The sequence below is a fragment of the Protobothrops mucrosquamatus genome, unplaced genomic scaffold (assembly GCF_001527695.2).
Source record: "Protobothrops mucrosquamatus isolate PMUCROS unplaced genomic scaffold, P.Mucros_1.0 scaffold1269, whole genome shotgun sequence".
NCBI lineage: Eukaryota > Metazoa > Chordata > Lepidosauria > Squamata > Viperidae > Protobothrops > Protobothrops mucrosquamatus.
The window spans coordinates 49,627-68,138 of record NW_015387475.1 but is presented as its reverse complement, the minus strand read 5'-3'; the positions used below and the strand labels follow the sequence as shown (position 1 = coordinate 68,138).

Genomic DNA, 18,512 nt, shown 5'->3' with positions numbered 1-18,512 from the left:
TTCTGTTAATGCAGCCTAGCACTGTGTTGGCTTTTTTGGCAGCTGCAGCACACTGCTGGCTCATATTTAAATGACTGTCCACTAGGACTCCGAGATCCCTCTCACAGTTACTACTATTGAGCAAGGTACCCCCTATACTATACCTGTACATTTGGTTTTTCTTGCCTACATGTAGAACCTTACTTTTTTCATCATTGAATTTCATTTTGTTAGATAGCGCCCAGTGTTCAAGTCTGTCCAGATCCTCCTGTATCCTAAGCCTGTCTTCTGGAGTGTTGGCTATTCCTGCCAGCTTGGTGTCGTCTGCAAATTTGATGAGTTCCCCATCTATCCCCTCGTCCAGATCGTTGATGAAGATGTTGAAGAGCACTGGGCCCAAAACAGAGCCCTGATATAAGTTATTTCTTATATAAGTTATTTCTTATATAGAGAGCAACTCCACCTCCTCTTTTATTTGGTCTGTTTCTTTTAAATAATTTAAATCCCTCTAGCTGTGTGTTCCATTTGTGGGTTTCATAAGGATAGTGCTAACTGGGAGAGTCCTCTGGACAGTGGTAAGAGAAGTGAACTGGCTTCTCCTGAGGACCTTTGGGGGACTGATTTTATTTTCTGCATTAGTTTTTATTGCAGTTATATATTGCTTATATTTTATGTTTCTGAATTCATATGGTTACTCTGTTGTTGTAAACCTCCTAGGGTCCAACTTAATTGAGGAGCATATAATAAATAAATAATATTTTCATGATTTATTCAAAAAAGACATCAGGTTATTAACTTATTTTAAGAATTTAAAGACCTGAAGAAGATGCGTTTCCCTCCAGGGAAAAATTTGTTGGTTTCTGAAATGGCTTCAACTGACAGTTGTTCTGAATGGATACAGGTGCCGATAAAGGAGAATATTTATAGCTCAGGGTTGAAATGAGGAGACCTTGGTGGTCTCTTAAGCTTGGTTGTTTTTTTGCAGACATTTTACTACTTAAATAATAAACCTGCACTGAAGATGTTATCTAATTTGAGTAATGAAACATCTGCAAGAAAGCAACCAGGCTAGAGAGCACCAAGGCCTCCAAGACAGGTATCTCTGCATGCTGATTTAGCTGGTTACAATATTTTTAGAGTTCTTCTGTTTTGTCAGGTCCAACCATATTCACCTCTTTTGGTCTTTGTTCTCTCCCATTTTCTTCCTCTCAAATTAATCTGAAGCATTTCTGAAAGGTTGAGTGCATGTTTGTTATTGGTACAAAAGGAAGCCAATTGTCATTTCTGCCAAACAAGGGACAGACGTGGCTTTCTGACCCGCCACAAAACTTGCCAATGCAGAATGTAGGTACTTGGTTGGTAATTCAATTGTTTTCAAATGTTTTTTTCAAAAGCCTTTTTTCAAAGGCCTCTATTAGAATCCCTTTATTACCACATCAATATCTGGAGATCTTAGGTAGCAAATGGTAGTCAGGTATTCAGCTGTTGGTCCGAGATTTAAAAATAATGTTATTTTTTAAAAAATGAAATAGACCTAATTTTTTCCCCCAAAAATGGTAGCCTTGTGAGAAAACATGATCAAGTGTCAGATGCTTTAAATAAATGCAGTCACACTACTAAAGTAAATATATGCATTTAGAACGGAGCCCTCTTAAATGAGGACATGAACTTCTGCATCATGAATTAAAAAGAGAGAACACAAACTATGTTGCATTCATGACATTCACTCTCTAGCAAAACTGAAGCTATTATCAAGCTATCATATATTTACCTGGGCATCAGAACAGCAAGTTGCCTGGCACCCAAAGTGTGCAAGTGAAACAGCGATGCAAAATTCCAACAGGCTGAACAAGAGCAGCAGACTGGAGAGGCCATAACCGAAATTATATTGGGTACTCTGTAAACATGTGGAAAGATAGTTGTAATCTGCTGAGAAATTAATGTAGCGGTATGTATTTTGTTTTATTTAATGTGCTGCACCATTAAAAGGGACTTCCTGGGGAAAGACTGGGAGGAACAATTGTACTGGGACAAATAGAGGCTGTGTACAGGTAACCCTCGACTTACAACCACAATTGGGACCAGAATTTCCATTGTTAAGCAAGGCAGTTGTTAAGTGAGTCATGCGTAATTTTACCTTTCTTGACACTGTTGTTAAGGAAATCGCTGCAGTTAAGGGAATCCTACGGTTGTTAAGTGACTCCAGCTTCCCCACCCCCATCGTCTTTGCTGGCTGGGAAAGTCACAGAGGGGATGCTGCAAATGTCCTAAATACATTGCTAGTAGCCAAGCCTCCAGGTTTTAACCATGTGACTGTAAAGATGCTACAATGGCCATACATGCAAAGAGTGGCCATAGCTTTGAGTGCCATTGAAGCTTTGAATGGTCACTAAATGAGTAGTCGTAAATTGAAGACTGCCTGTACAGCTTGTGTGATATGAGAAAGCCATACCAGGAAACTTTAGCACCTCTTATGCTTTGCAGGATTCTGAAGGGAAATTCCAGATAACACTGAGAATCAAAGGAGGATCAATCATATTTCAGATCCACACATCAAGTTAAATCATTGCACAGTAGCACGTATTTCACCTGAGCCTTGTTTCTTCTTTACGCACCACAGAAAGCTGCTCATGTAGGATGAAGCAGAGAAGAAGAATCCAACGCTCGGTCTAAATCATTAGTTTTGCCGATGCAGAAATTCTCAGCTCTCCTGACCAAACCGGCTGAAGGACATTGTTCAAGGTGGCAGTAGAGTTAGCAGGCCAGATTGGAGCTTTTGTAGGAATGTGGAATTTGGAGGCCCCGGGTCAAGACCACGGTAAGGACATCCCATAATAATGTTAAAGGTTCCCTCCAAGTTGTAAAGGCCATAGTATGATGTACATTACTTTATCATTCTTATTCTTATGTTCTAAGGGTATTTAAGCCGTAATCTTTCTTACATCTAGGCTCTTTGGCATTCTGCTGGCCAAGTGACCAGTGGTCACTCTAGCTCTGTTTTATCTTCAGTCCCTCTGCTTCCTTATTTAAAGGGACATGTTCCCCAGAACAAGGTATTCAGGTTATGATGACTCAAACACAATTGAATACTTTGGGTGTACATTCTCCTGAATTACATCAAGAGTCACAAGGGACTGAACCGAAAGCAGTTAAGGCAAAGGCTGGCTAGTCCAAAGACGAAAAGCCGCAGGCCTCCCCATTGTCCTAACATATCCAGTCTTGGTCACCTGACTTTATCTCCAAGATAATGGGTGAAGGGAAATAGATTTTATACACCTTGAGGCTGTTGTTGGATGGGGTCAGAATAAGAGGAGAGGAAAAGATTAGTTTTATACCAGTACAGCTAATGATGACTTAAGGCTTGGAATCTTATTCATGCTCTGAGGATAAGGTAAAGGTAACCTCATGGTAAAATTGGGGAAATTGGCATTAACAGATTATGGTTAAGGGCAGCAATGTGATTTAGATTCAGTCAGTCTAAGTCTAAGATATATTGTGTCCCTTCATCAATAAGGATGCAGCTAGATCTATTTACTTGAGCCAACTTCTTTCCAATTATCTGTCAGGTTGAAAAGGGGAAAAAACCCTGGATGTGATTCTACTATGATTTAACACTCATAAGAAAGCACTTTACAAAATAGTAAAATATCAAGCCATTGATCCCGGGTATTGGTATGGTTCTAAACTGTCCACACTTCAGAACTTACTCAATTTTCAGTTTTCTAAAACTGGTGTGGCAAATGCAAAGAAGGGATGAGGATGTGGGGGTGGCAGGAAAACCTGGTATACATTTCAACATGTACAGCTGTATTCTGTTCTATATAGAATTTTCAAACAATCTAAGCCAACAACCATATCTATTCCCCTTCCCACCAAAAAAAACAAAAAACAAAACAAAACTGGAGAAGACAAAATCTACAAAGTCCTACGCACTTTGTACCTAGACGACCAGAAGATTGCTTGCCCTTATTTAACAAATATATAAATATATTTTAAACATTCAAATGAAATAGCACTCATGTCTTTGGGACTTAGACCTATTCAAGGAAAGGTTTCAAACAAAACTCAAAAGGTCTGAGATATCCCAGCAGCATATATAATCTCCTTCAGGATTCAGCACATGAAGCCAAAATTTATGACCAGATTGGTTTACTTACGATTGTACTTCCAGCGTTATATAGAGCAGCTCTGCTGATGATCAGGTCACATAAATACAGCATGATACCAACTAATGCCATTATAGCACTTGCGATGTTCAATCCTACACTGGATTGTACCTGAAACAGCAATGCACCAGAAGGAGAGAAATTATAATTATGGTGTTAGCATAAGTCTTATTAAATACAAAGCATAAAAATAATTAGCCACAACTATGGTAAAAACAGTGACAGAAAAATTCTATGAGGCTGCTTAATGACAAGTAACCAGTCAGTGGTGAAACCAGGCAACAGCCACTAAAATCATAGGTATCAAACAGCAGCAACAATAGGGTTTTCCACGGATGAAAGGCAAATACCACAATTCATTTGAAGGCTTTTCTAACACTGTCAAATTCCTTCTCTCTGTTTCTGGATGTGAGCCTCTATTGAAGGCCAGGTGGTTAACAGTGACAGGAAAACTGGTAAGGTTTATTCACCCAATAACATTCTGGTAAAGAAAGAAATCCCACATTGTTTATTCTAGGACACAATGCACTCTAAGCATTAAATGTTAATGTTAAATGCTCTTTTAGCTATACAACATTACAGAGAGGCAACTAGAGAGATGGGAATGGAGAAACCCTTGGAATCATTTGTGAGAATTCTGAACATTCAAAAATTGCTCTGTTTTTAGTTCTCCCATGTTAGGAATGTAGTATTTTTCTATCAAGATGGTCGTTTTTCTTCTCTTGAATCCACACTATGTTCTTTTACAAGACAAAAACAATTCTGTGTTGCTATGAACATTTTAAACCAAGGAGAAACAGGAGAGAAGAAAGCAAGCTCTTTGCAGGAGGGCTACCATCAGCACTCTCCTCTCTTTAATTCCCAGGATGAGACCCACACTTATTCCATACTTTTACTCCTAATACACTGAGCTTCTTTCTAATGTTGCTTTCATGTAGGAATTCTTCTGAAACAGGAACCTCTGTCAAGATGGAGGAGGGAAAGGAAGAGGAGCTATGTTGGCGATCTGGTTCAAGATAGAGAATGCAGGAAAATACTTCTTTGCTCAGGACTAGCAGTAGCCACCAAGGAAGCTCTAGTAGAAGAAGCACCCATGTCATGGTCATTGACTCTCTCAGGCTTCTCTCATTTTCGTCATGGTATTGACAGGACCTGCAGTGTTGCAGATTGCACATCAGGAAGGGAACTTGGGAAGAAGCCCACCGCAAAATGGGGACCAGGGGAGGCTCCAGTTCTGGATGGTTGAACATTCTCTACTGTTGACATAGAACTTTCAATGGAAGCAAAGCTTGGAAGCAAAAGTTGATCAAAGAAGGAGGAGGTTAGTTTGCTTTTCTTTCCCAAATGTTGATTTAAGCCCGAGCAGTATCTGAAGACAATATAAAGAGTGCTAAGTGATTATGAAGAAACAACATAAAAGAAATTCAAATGCTATATAGCTTTCTCACCAAACCCCGATTTGGACGGTTCGCAGCCGCTACACATAGTGATCCAGAAGAAATGAACTATGGAAAAAGAAACAGCAGAAGATTTATTTTAGTCCACTGTAAATATCAACAGAAAAAAATATCAGATAAATCTGGCCCCCATGAGAAGCCAGGGAGGCTCCAATGCAAACAGGATTTCTTTAGATATCTGTTAGCCATTAATACCATGGTGCAGGACTGAATAGAAATTTGCACATACTTACAAATATCCCTCCCCAAATGGGGTAACCTACAATTCCAGATACGATAAGGTAGTACCGTTGAGAAGGAATGAGACAAAGCGAGACAGCCCCAAAACCAATGTGGATCAATCCAATCATGATCTCGACGGCCTACGGTAGGAAAACACACAACATAAGACAAATTTATTCTCTGAATCAGAGAAAGGCAAACATTCTAATTTGTTAGCACCTCTGGAAAAGCATCACTTTCTATCCCTCTTGAAAGGTCCTTGAAAGGGGTTGGAGCTTCTAAGCTTCCAGGGCAAGTGTTGACCCAAGGCCTGGTTTCCTATGGTGAAAAATTCAAATGGGGAGAAGGGACAGTTTGAGACACCATTGTCACTATGTACCTGACATTTACTGTAGATTTATTATCTAGCTTGACCTACAGTGGGAATGCTCTTGCCAGGAAGAAGGTCTGTATGAATATCAAGATAGGCCGTTGAGAGAGGAACATCACTTCTCTCATTACAGACTCTTCTGCAGGTGGAACTTAAGCATGGTCATAAGCACAAAGCAACTTCAACCGGCTTGGGTTGTAGCCAATCTATGACCAAATTCTTATGGAGAAATGTCCAACAGTTGCATTTCACAGAGAGAAGGGAGAAAAAGGAACTTCATATCCAAATTCAGAATTTTTTATAGAAACAGAAAAGAAACTACCAGGAAGAACAGAGGTTTCTGGAGTATATTCCAAAACCAGGGGAAACCCAAGCCAAGTTCCAGAACTTCATCATGGGGCTCACAGGTCTCTACATAGCTCTAAAATCTTAATGGCCTTCAAACAGGAACATAGCAAAGCATACGTACCCCAAGCACTTTGGCCTCAGCACTGAGGAATTTCTCCATAGGACCCTTCTGGGAGACTTGTTGAGGAGCACTGATGGAAATTTCAAGTTGCTCAGCTCCATACTGAGGGTATGGAGTTGCTCCAGATGCCTGAAGAGCAACACCGGGCAATCCAGGGGCTGTTTGGATTACATTCGCTCCATTAGAGGGGATGACAACTACGGTTCCACTGGCCATTTTTGCTGGAAGTGTTGCTACAGCTCAGTTACCTGCAAAGAAACAAGTGAGGAAAGTTAATGTCTTAGCACGGGGGTCCCCAACCTCAGGTCCATGGTCCGGCACCTGCCCACAGCATGCCAGAAACCAGTCCGTGCAAACAAGCAAAGCCCCATCTGTGGGATGCAGGCAGTACATGAAACCACACCCCCTTTGGTCTGCAGAAAAACCTCTCTCCACGGAACCGGAACTGGTCCCTGGTGCTCAAAAGGTTGGGGACCTCTGTCTTAGCATCAAGGAGGCAAAGCCTGGTTCCTTGTCCTTAATCTCACATTATGAGATAACATTTGCCTGCATTAAAGCTGCAGAAGATTGCCAGACGGCTTCACGGAGCAGGGTACTAAACACATACAACTTTCTCAAGGATAAAAATCTTCCCTTTCCCCACCATTCAGCCAGAACCAAAGAAGCTTCTTTGTTGAGAAGTGAAATGTTTTCAAGGAAAAAAACAAAAATAATTCCAGTTGCCTTTTGAAAAGCACCTGGGGGACAACCATGACCTGGAGGATTGAGAATCTCCATAAATATCAGGGAGAAAAAGTTAATCAGAACATCAAAGAACATGATTATATTCCATTTTTCAATGCAAAAAAGCACCACCTCAGATCCACCCATTTGGGAAAGGTTTTATTGTACTTGCCCTCTTCTCCTGTTACTGGCAAAATGGATTAAAGGTACCAAGCATGGATGATCCTGGTGATTGCCATCTTCCAGCAAGTTCATACTCATTTGAATAGAACAAGTTACTGTAAAGCAGCTGTTTACAACCTTTGTAGATTGTTGGCCCATAGGGTTGCCAGGTCTGCTTCCAAAAAATAGTGGACAAGCAGGGCGGGGGGGTTAAGTAGTAAAAAAAAGTAGACTGTACAGCTTTAGATTACGTATCATTTCATCATAAAGCTTTTGAATAAAAAAAATGTCCACTATTTTGTGAAAAAAAATAGTGAACATAATGTGAAAAAAGTGGACTGTCCGCTCAAATAGTGGACACCTGGCAACCCTAGGCCCCAGCTAGTGGGTGAGTAGGGGAGAGGGGAACTGGGCTGCGTGAGCAGCGGGCAGGCACGCACGTACGTATGCAGCCCCTGCGCAAAGACCACGGCCTGGTAGTAAGTTACTGTAAAGCAGCTGTTTCCAACCTCTGCGGCTTGGAGGCCTGGTTGGGAGGTGTGGGGGGGGGAGAGAGAGAGAGAGAGAGGGAACCAGCCCAACTCCGAAAAGGCCATGGCCCGGGGGTTGGGGACAGCTGCTGCAAAGGACACAAGAGCAGGGATCTGTATCCCAGCTTTGCTTCACCGATATGGTGAAGCTTCTTTTCAGAACACAACTGGAGCATCAGCCTGGGTTTCCTAACAAAACTCCGGGCAACCTCAGAAAACAGTGAAGCGATAAAGTCCCAACTGCAATCGACATCTAATAACCCTCCGGATTTTTAAAACCCTGACCCAATGGCCCGAATTAATCCCACCAATTAGGATTTGTACAGACCTTAAGAGGAAGCTACGTCCTTCTTGAGCTGCATTAATTGGAAGTCAAAATTAATGGAACTCGACCCACCCACAAACTTTTGAACGGTGAACTTCAAATATTGAGTCTTTGTAAATTTACAGGGCGCCTGTGTGTGTATTAGGCAGTTCCATCATGGCAAGATTGATTGTAAACTTTTTCCTGTCCGCTAATTCTCCTCTTAAATGCTCCCGTCTAGAAGACCTGCGGTGACTGCGAGGCTGAGAAGACCGCGGGTGGATGGCTGAAGGGGAGAAGCGGCAGGCACAGGATGGTCCACACATTATTTCCATATTATTGTTTAAAAATAGTAATCAGAATCTACTCACGACAACCGCTCAAGACGAGATATACGGATGCACTAAGGAACAAGAAAATAACTTACGGGAAACAAGTGGAGGGTGGGGTTCCGTCGCCTACTACGGTAAAAGGAGGGATTTACTCATTGCTTAATCGAGGAGTCCTGAAAAAACTTTTTTTTCCTATTTAACTGTTGCAACAAATAAGAGTTTGTGGCCAGGAACCTTTTGCTTATTCAGAGACGAGAGGAAAATTATCCAAGTTTACAAGGTCCTGCTATTCCCAGGCTAAAACGAATTACTGAAATCAAACGCATCCCTCGACCTTACTTCCTCCCAAAGTACGCAATCCCATGCTTGAAGGAACTCGTTTTTAACCCCTCGGAGTCATCTACAACCTTTGCAGGAATCGCCCAGAAAGAAAAACAAGAGGACGCGCAGTGCGAGCAGAGCCCCCCCCCGCCCCGGACCTCTAAGTAGACCTAGTGAGCGGAGAGGATTTTTTTTTTCCCCTTTCCCTCCACCGGCGCTCTCTAACTTTCGGCCTTTGAACAAGCAAAGCCGCACGGCATGAAGGGGAGGCTGGAGGGAGTCGCTCCCAGCCTCCGACTGCGCTCCTTGCGGAATTTTCTCGGGGAACCTCAGAGGCCGCTGAAACATCTGGACCACCATATCGTTTGGCTACTAAGCAGATGCCAAAGGCAAATCACCTCCGTGCATTGGGCAAAGTTAGCATATAGATTCATCTATTATGTTTCCTTTTGCACTTATTTAAACTGAGCATTTGCTTTTGGGTTGACTACTCCCCAGTAGTATATAGAGAAATTTCTCTATTGGAGAGTCCCCCATTCTTTCACACTGCGTGTTACACGGGAGCGCCCTCTAGTCCTGATCCTCCTATTGGTAGTTTGTATTGGCCTGTGTGACGAACTTCTACGCGGGGCGTGTGTGTGGAGCAGATTGCTTCAACGCTATAGTGTTTTAGAAAGGGAGACAGCTTCTGCACCCCCTCCCCCCATGAGCTATGCTATTCCCAGATTTCATCTTTTTAAAAAGCTGCTTGTCGTTATCTCTTCTAGATGCCAAGATAATTTCCCTATATTTTCAGTCTTTAGTTCAACTCCTAGCAGTTCATGTCAATGGGAAATTAGACAGGTCTTTCAATCAATGGGATGATAATCAGGTGGGACTGTGGCAGGTCCAATTACCTGACACAGTGTAATTTTTAATTTAAGAAGAGGCAAGAAGAAACCCAAAATATTTTGGATGAAATAAAAATATGGATTAAAGAATTCCCCAGGGAACATAAATCTGTCAAGAAATTAAGGTTTTATAGCAACAGTTATCCATGTAAACCATGAGAGAACTGGAAATAAAATTGAATTATGAAAAACACAGACGTTTTCAATTTGTGAATACACCAGGGAAATGGTTATCTTATAAGCTATATAGCGGAAGAAAAATATGAAACTACAGTGGAGATTATGTATTGATGAACAATGTGGCTATACAAAAATATCATTATTTAATTTATATAAAGCACTTGTTTTTCCACTGGAGAAAACAACTGAGTAACAGAAATACTAATACAGAGTGAAGGAAACAAAGAAAAAAAAGATAAAAGTGCAGAAAGAAAAGAGTAAAAAAGAAAAGAAAAGCTTCCTATTTTCTTTGCAGCAAATATAAACATCATTACAAAATCATCTTACTCTATGATTACAAAAATGGTCACTTTTTTCTATTTATTTTTTTCTAATTATCAAAAAAATCTAGTCACAAGTACATTTTACGAGTCCTGATGGTACAGTGGTTAAAGTTCAGTATTGCAGCCAAACTCTGCCCCGTCTGGAGTTTGATCCCGATGGGGCTCAAGGTTGACTCAGCCTTCCATCCATCCAAAGTCAGTAGAGTGAGGACCCAGATTGTTGGGGGCAATATTCAAATAATGCTTCAACATTGTAAACCACCCAAAGTGTGCTGTAAAGCATTAAGGGGTGGTGTACTTCTCAACTTACAACCACAGTTGAGCCCAACATTTTTGTTGTTAAGTGAGACATTTGTTAAGTGCTTTTCCCCCACTTTGTGACCTTTCTTGTCACCATTGTTAAGAGAATTACTGCAGTTGTGAAGCTAGTAACACAGTTGTGAAGTGAATCCAGCTTCCCCATTGACTTTGCTGGTCAGAAGATTGCAAAAGGGATCACATGACCCAGAGACATTTCATCCGTCATAACTATGAGTCAGTTGCCAAGTGTAAATTTTGATCACATGACCTTGGGGATGCTCCAATGGTCATAAGTGTGAAAAATGATCAGTCACTTTTTTTTAGTGACGTAACGTTGAACAGTCACTAAATGAACTGTTGTAAGCTGGGGACTACCTCTGTAAGCCTAAATGCTATTGCTTATGCTATTTTTTCTGTTTCATATAAAAAGGCACTTATTAACATATTTGGTGGACATGTGCCAAAGCGAAGAGTTATTGGAAAAAGATACATGCCTGGCTAGAAAAGATGTTGGGAGAATACGTAGATTTTAAAACTGAACTTTTTTTGTTAGGTATAATGCCAGAAAAGACTGGTAAACAAAGCATATATTTGACTTTGCATGTTATAACAGCGGCAAGAATTATATTTGCACAATATTGGAAAAATGAAGGAATACCATCAGATGAAGAAATAGTTAAAAAAAATATTAGAATGCGCAGAGATGGATAGACTGACTCTGAGACTGAAAGAAAAAGAAAAAGAAGAAACGGAATATTATGGGACTTATTTTATCAATGGCTAGAGGAAAGAATAAAGTATTAGGAACTAAATATGTATTTAGTGAATGTAAACTCAGACAGCACGTTTGTTGAATAAATACTATTGAATGTATGGGGGGAAAATCAATAAAAACCTTTAAACAGGAAAAAAGTTTTGTAATGTTTTCTGATCCTCCTTCTCCATAAGTTGTCCTCTAAATTCATCTTCTGTGGGAGGAAGGATACTTGAGAGAGAAAAAATTTCAGGCAACCTACTTTCCCAGATCAAATAAGCTGCCTATTGGACCTTTTCACTTCCTAGTCCAAATCTGCCTCCTCTGAAAATCACAACCTTCCAGCATTAAATTATAATTGAAATATGTATAAATTAATGAAAAAAATCTAAAATAAAAAGACCATAATCATGCAGGTACACACGAGAGTTGGCAAACTCAAAATGTAGTAGCCTTTTTAACAATAACAACACATGTTGAAAAAAAATCAATTTCATTTTCATTTTAGAAGTTGCAATTCACATTTTAGGGTTGATCAATCCCTGTATGTCATCTGTCCCGGCATTAGAAGTTATCAATAGAAGCTAACATTCATATAGATGGTCGGAGGATCATAGTTTTCACTAAGCTCTCATTCAGGTTGAGTTACTGAACTTGATAGGGACATACAGTATCCTGAGCATGTTTCACGTCCTTTCCTCCAGTTAGGGAGATGGTTCAAAAGTATGCTGATAGGATTTGCTTCCTCTGCATAGCTGCCCTAAGCTGCCCTAAGCTGCCCTGAGCTGAAAGAAAAGTCCCAATTGCTCCCTAACTGGGTGTTTGGAGGAGGAGGAGGAGGAGGAGGAGGAGGGGTTTTGAAAGAGGGCTGGAGTGGCTGATTAAACTAACATTCAACCTTAGTGTTCTTGGAATAACCAGACTGTGAGTCCATTGCAAAAACCAGTGGCCCACATGCAGATCCCTTCATGGAGTGCTGTGTCTACAGAGGTCCTGCTCTTCTACTTTTTCTGACCCTAAAAGAAAGACCATTGAGCAGCAACCTGGTCACAAAAACTGCCTCATAGGCTAACCTGCCTATTGGGCCTTCGCCCCCCCCCCCCCGAATCCAGGGTTGACAGGAAGGTCATTTTACAGAGCTCTTGATCTATCACTAGCATAGCATCAAGAGTGGTAGAGAAAGCAGTAAAGAATTACCTTCCTAGAGCGACCTGCCTGTCAGTGACATAGAAAGGGAGCCAACCCACAGAGCAACTGGCCTGCTGGTAAACTAAAACTGTGATGACAGGGAGGTGGTACACAGCAGTTCTGGTTTATGCTTTTCTGCAATCTTGGTGGGGCTGCTCTTCTCCTGGGATCATGTCTGTCCAGCATCACAACCCCAGATGCCCCTGGAGGGAAGTCAGCAGCCATCCTATCAGTGAAGTAATGCGTATAAAGGAAAGGAAAGCTGAAGTCAGAACATAAGCAGTTGCTTAACCATTTTGCTTAATGATCGACAATCCCAAGTGTGGCTCTCCAAACAGACTATCGGCAGAACTACATTGCTATTAAACCTCTGAGCCTATCTCTCACCCACTAGTTTTAGTGGGTGCTCTTTCTGTTGCTGTCTATGGAGTCTACAGAGTGAAATACATCAAACAACATATTTTTGAGATTTTCTCTCCTGCTCAGAAGATTCGCCCTGTACCCTTACACTACAAGGCGAAAAACTACCCAAATATTTTGGCACCCAAGCAAAGCACCAAGTTGTATCTGTGACACAAGACACATATCCTAGAACCAAAGCTTTAGAAAATCTTGATGGAGTATCAGTTCTTGTGTTCTTTCACCTGAAGCCATCTGCTTTACTGTACTATGTGGTGGGTGGCAGTAGTTAAGATGTAAGTTATTACCTCCATCCCTATTCAAGCACACTGAGGAATTTACAAAAATCAACCTCTCAGAAATTGTTATCCACAGAGATCCTCCACAGGGGATCTTTTAGACAACATAAATACACCTCAGAAGTGGTCTTGAATCTGTCTGCCTTTCTTAATTTAAATTTGGGAAAGCTGAGCTGAAAGAAAATGATAAGTCTGGCTCCAGGGGTTGATTTGTCCAAAGAAAAATGGGGGGGGGGACTCCAGTTGGATTAGGCAACTATTGATCTTTACACAACTTAATTAGCAATGAAACGGATATCCTTTTATCATGTTCAGCAGCACCCTATTAATCTAGCACCAGTTACAGAGTGGAAGCCTGGATCAAATGAAACCCTGTTCCTTCATTTGACTCTACTCCATAACACTTACAGCACAATTTTCAGCATGTTAGTTCTCAGCTACACCCAGTGAAACTCACCTCAAACTCATAAGAACCGAACCGAACAGGAATTCTTTATTGGCCAAGTGTGATTGGACACACAAGGAATTTGTCTCTGGTGCATAAGCTCTTAGTGTTCATACAAGCAACAACTGATAAATCCTGATCATAGTCATAAAATACATTCATCATATCTTGTATCATAAATGTATCTTGTATCATAAATCATAAGATACAAGATACATAGCATACTAAATAAGCAATCGACACAAATCATACTAGGATACTAAATAAAACAATATAAATCATAAGATACAAGCAAAAACGTTAGTCATAAGAAGATAAGGATATAGGTAATAGGAAAGATGTGATGGATAATAGTAATACAGCCCTACTAGGTAGTTTCAGTGTTGTGGGAATTAGTTGTTTACAGAGTGAAGGCATGGAGGGGGAGAAAACATTTGTCTAGTTCTTTTGGCATGCAATGCCCTATAGCAGGGCTTTTCAACCAGTGGTACAGGTACCACCTGTGGTACATTGGCACCTGGCAGGTGGTATGCGACCATCCTAAAAAAGTGGTAGTGGGGGAGGGGAATGAGCTGAACCGGTGGCAGCGCCGCACAAGCCTGAGCAAGAGACGGCTGGAGCTGCAGGGCTGTCAGGGCTCAGCAGAAGCACCAGGATCAGTGCCAGGATCCAGCTGGAGCTCGGCCCTGAACCTGGCACTTCTGCTGAACCCTGAAGAAGCGCCGATCAGCTGGAATGTTGCAGCATCTCCAGGGTCTTGTGATTTACATTCAGATGCTTGGCAACTGATTCATATTTATGACGGTCACAGTGTCCCAGGGTCATGTGAAGTGACCAAAACCTGCTGCAACCACCCAGCAGACGGGGGGGGGGGAAATAAAAACCAAACACCCCCCACCCCACCCCCGCTGCCAATCCTCAACAGAAATGCTCACAAAAATGAAAAACTCGGACAGGAGGAAGAGCGCCACCGAGTGGGCAGGCAGGTGTCTTGCTCGGCTGTGGCTTGGGGGGCACTTTTTCAATGCCATTGTAACTTCGAACAGTCACTAAGCGAACTGTTGTAAGTCGAGGACTACCTGTACTTTATCACTTTTTTCCTTTTTTTTTTTTTTTTTGGTCATCAAGTTTTTGACACCTTGCTAGGCGACTGATGGTACTCGGATGTTGCCATATCCTAAAAGTGGTACAATGGGTGGTGAAAATGTTGAAAAGCCCTGCCCTATAGCATTGTTTTGAGGGGAGAAGTTGAAACATTTTATGTCCAGTATGTGAAGGGTCTGTAGATATTTTCACAGTACTCTGTCTTGTGTATTGTACAGGTCCTCAGTGGAAAGCAGGCTAATAGCAAGTCTTTTTTCTGCAATCCTAACTAGAAGCCTGTGTCTGTCTTTTCTGTAGCATCAGATCTCCTACTTAATTCCATATTTGTCATAAAAAAACCAAACATCATTTAAAATATAAACAGAAGAGTAATAAACAGCTTGCATCATCCAGTGTAGGAAATCTACTTCCTCATAAATACGCTGATAAACAAATTCTTGCTTCTTGGAAAGCGTTATAACAATTAAGTAAAATCGAAGGACTTTTAAAATTTGCCATCATTTCATTTAGTGTTTTAAAGGCTGTAATTGAAAAATAAACAAGCAAATTGGAGGACAAAATAAAGGAATATGAAATGCATTGCTTCTCCTGAAGCCTCTGTTGCCAACAATTCTCACGTTTCCTTCTTGTTTTACTGAGATTTGGTAACCACGTTATCATAGGTTGGTGGAGAAGGAGGAGGATTTGGTTCAGGTGTGACTGCTCCATCTCCGATGACTTGGTAAGGCACAAAATGCATGGTTGGCTGTAACAGAAAAGAATAGTCAATACAAAACATATTCACGGAGGCATCTACTGTATTACTCTGGGTAGGAGAAATAGATTCTCCAGCTGTGTGTTGTTAACTGTAATGCTGGGAGTCTCACCAACAGGCTGAAATCCTTGATAGCTCAAAGTCCTGATAGAGAATTCTTTAAAACTATAAATTAACACGCAAATGATTTAGGGCCAGAGCATTTAAGTGACTTTTCCTGATTGAATCTGCCAGCCTTATCCACACATTCAGAGAATGTCTGCTCAGGATCTCCCACCTACCGAGAGGTGTGACAGGAAGACAATCCCCCCACCCCAGCGAGTGTTCGCTGCATAGAATAGATGGCCTTCTGAAATAAGGATGGTGTCAACTGGGATGGTCCTCTGGAAAGTGGTAAGAGAAGTGAACTGGCTTCTTCTGAGGACCTTTGGGGACTGATTTTATTTTGTGCATTAGTTTTTTCTTTTTTAATATATTTTATTAATTTTTTAGAATAACAATCTTTAGTGCTTAGTAAACGATGTGTTGTCTGGGTTCATATATTTAACAACAGTCAATAATAGTTAATTTCTATGCTTTCATAATCAACATGCTAATTAGAAATACCTTTCCTTGGTCTTCTCTTCTTCCAATAGCATTCTCCTTTTACCAACATTGAGCAAATATAGTTCTTAATACTATCAATACATATGAAGTTGAATATAAACATTTTTCTAGTATTTAACAGTAACATCAGTATGCAATGTCTTTTCTAATCAGCTTATTTTACATTTGCATTTGCAAAAAATCATCTTATGTAAATCGCTATAGGTCCTGTTTTCATAACTCTTATTTAAGCTTAGTTTCCTCTCAGTATTCAAAACATTTCTTGTCAGTTATAGTTTTCTCAAAATTGATTACATTTAAATATCCAAAATATTTCATACATTCAAATCATCCCAATATTTTTACATTTCCCATATCATAGAAAAAATACTATACTACTTATAAATCACATCTCTTACTATAAAACCCTTTTATATCCAAAATTTAAGGGGGAGTTTCACCTATATTTCTCTTTTCACTTTTTTGTCTCCCAAATTCTGGTGATTCTCCTGACAGCTCTATTGTCCATTTTATCAAATCTTCTTTCTTATCTTCAAAAGTTTGTTTTGAAGTTCTGAAAGATGAAATGTCTTTTCCATTTCCAATGTTATAGCAAAATCTTGCAGATTTTTGTCTGTGTTAAGCTGTAATTTTCTTCATTTGTAGCCTCCATCTTTGGGTCACTTTCCTTTATTTTTAGTTCTATTATCTGATTTATTTGTTCATTCTTTGTCACCATTTTCTGAGAATTTTTTTAATTGTGAGCTTAGGTTAATGTGCTCATTTATATAATCAAAATTATTTTTAATTTCATTATGATTTGAAGCAATTGTCATTTGAATTAGTTGCCAACATAACATACATTTCCTCCTGGAAGATATTTGTCTTGTCTTGAAGTATTACTCCTGCAGATCTCTGATGTTCGACTGGGGATTTTGGAAAAGAATATTGTGTGTGGTTTCTTACCACTTTTAGTTGTATATGCAACCTCCATTTTCATCAAATCAGCCAGTCTTAAATTCCAAGCACTATAGTTTTATATGTCTCTTATCTTTATAAACAGCCCAAAATGTTCAACTACTTAAAAACAATCTGGTAATTTCCCTCCTAGAGGAATAGCCAAAAAGTCAAAGTTTTTCTTTCTCTGCAGACAATTCTTAAACTTAAATATCACAGCTCAGTAAGTGTTTATTATCCAAGAAAGTCAGCAGTTTCCATAACAATTGTATTTCTCATACTGCAATAGATAGCTCAGTGTATTTTCTTTCCTCTATTCCCAGCTGTCCTCTGTTTAGCTAAGGATCAAAGGGATAAATTGTGCTGTTTCTGGGCATCTTGCCAATTTCTGAGGCAGGGCAGCTATAGTTCTATACTCTGTTCCAGCTATGTTAGTAGCTGTTTATTTTCCAACTTTTAAAACAAAAAGATTATTTTCTTATAATTTCATCAATATTCTTTTAAATGATAAATCTTAACAATTTCCATAGTTTTCAGTTTTATCCAAATCATAGATTTACATTAGTCCCATAAAAATTAAATTGCCCCTTCCGTCTATGAAAGGGTGGAGGTTGTAGTCCCCTTCCTTCTCACTTTTGGAGGGTTTTTTTCTTCTTGGGAATCTTTTTCCAGAAAATCAGTTTCAAAATAGAGAAGATCAATATTCTCACCCAGCTCCAACACGCTGTTCACAGTTTTTCTTGGTGCTTTTGGACTTTGGATGCCTATAGCTTGGGCTAGTCACCAGAGTGCAGCTAGCCTTTCTGCTGTCGGGTTGGAAGGCTTCCCCCGGATCAAACGGATCGACCATCATCTTTCCGTGATCGACAGGGGGGGCTCCTTCTTCGTCACCTCTCCAGGGTGACTTTAGACCCATTTAGGGTCCCCAGGCAGGGCGAAAACAGCTGTGGGGTGCAGAGCTCCGCAATCTCTCAAACGCATCGCTACGACATGACACCAGAAACCCTTGTGCATTATTATTATTATTATTATTATTATTATTATTATTATTATTATTATTATTATTATTATTATTATTATTATTATTATTATTATTATTATTACATGGATTTATATGCCGCCCTTCTCCCTATAGGACTCAGGGCGGCTTACAGCATATTAAAACACATAAAACATCGTCCCCCCATAAAAACCTATTAAAAACCAAATATTTTTTTTTCGCTGTATAATTAATTAAGATTTAAATTAAAATTGTCCCTATTTAAAAATTCTCCCTAGGCCAGACCCGCTTGTTGAAAA

At 40.2% G+C, this 18,512-nt stretch overlaps 2 protein-coding genes across 4 annotated transcripts in view; both read right to left on the bottom strand.

Moving 5' to 3' along the window:
- The window catches only part of LOC107292127 (membrane-spanning 4-domains subfamily A member 15-like), a 12,281-nt gene extending 3,379 nt beyond the window's left edge, over positions 1-8,902 (bottom strand). The window contains exons 1-6 of the mRNA XM_015821189.1: positions 8,810-8,902; positions 6,664-6,911; positions 5,836-5,964; positions 5,594-5,650; positions 4,137-4,256; positions 1,751-1,876 (exon numbers count right to left, since the gene is read on the bottom strand). Of these exons, the coding sequence (XP_015676675.1) occupies positions 1,751-1,876; positions 4,137-4,256; positions 5,594-5,650; positions 5,836-5,964; positions 6,664-6,879 (648 nt within the window). The 5' untranslated portion in view covers positions 6,880-6,911; positions 8,810-8,902. The remainder of the gene's footprint in view (positions 1-1,750; positions 1,877-4,136; positions 4,257-5,593; positions 5,651-5,835; positions 5,965-6,663; positions 6,912-8,809) is intronic.
- A 6,300-nt stretch (positions 8,903-15,202) lies between these two features.
- The window catches only part of LOC107292126 (membrane-spanning 4-domains subfamily A member 8-like), a 12,839-nt gene continuing 9,529 nt past the window's right edge, over positions 15,203-18,512 (bottom strand). For all 3 annotated transcript variants that reach the window (XM_015821187.1, XM_015821186.1, XM_015821188.1), the window contains exon 7: positions 15,203-15,662. In XM_015821187.1, coding sequence (XP_015676673.1) covers positions 15,549-15,662 — 114 coding nt within the window. In that variant the 3' untranslated portion in view covers positions 15,203-15,548. The remainder of the gene's footprint in view (positions 15,663-18,512) is intronic.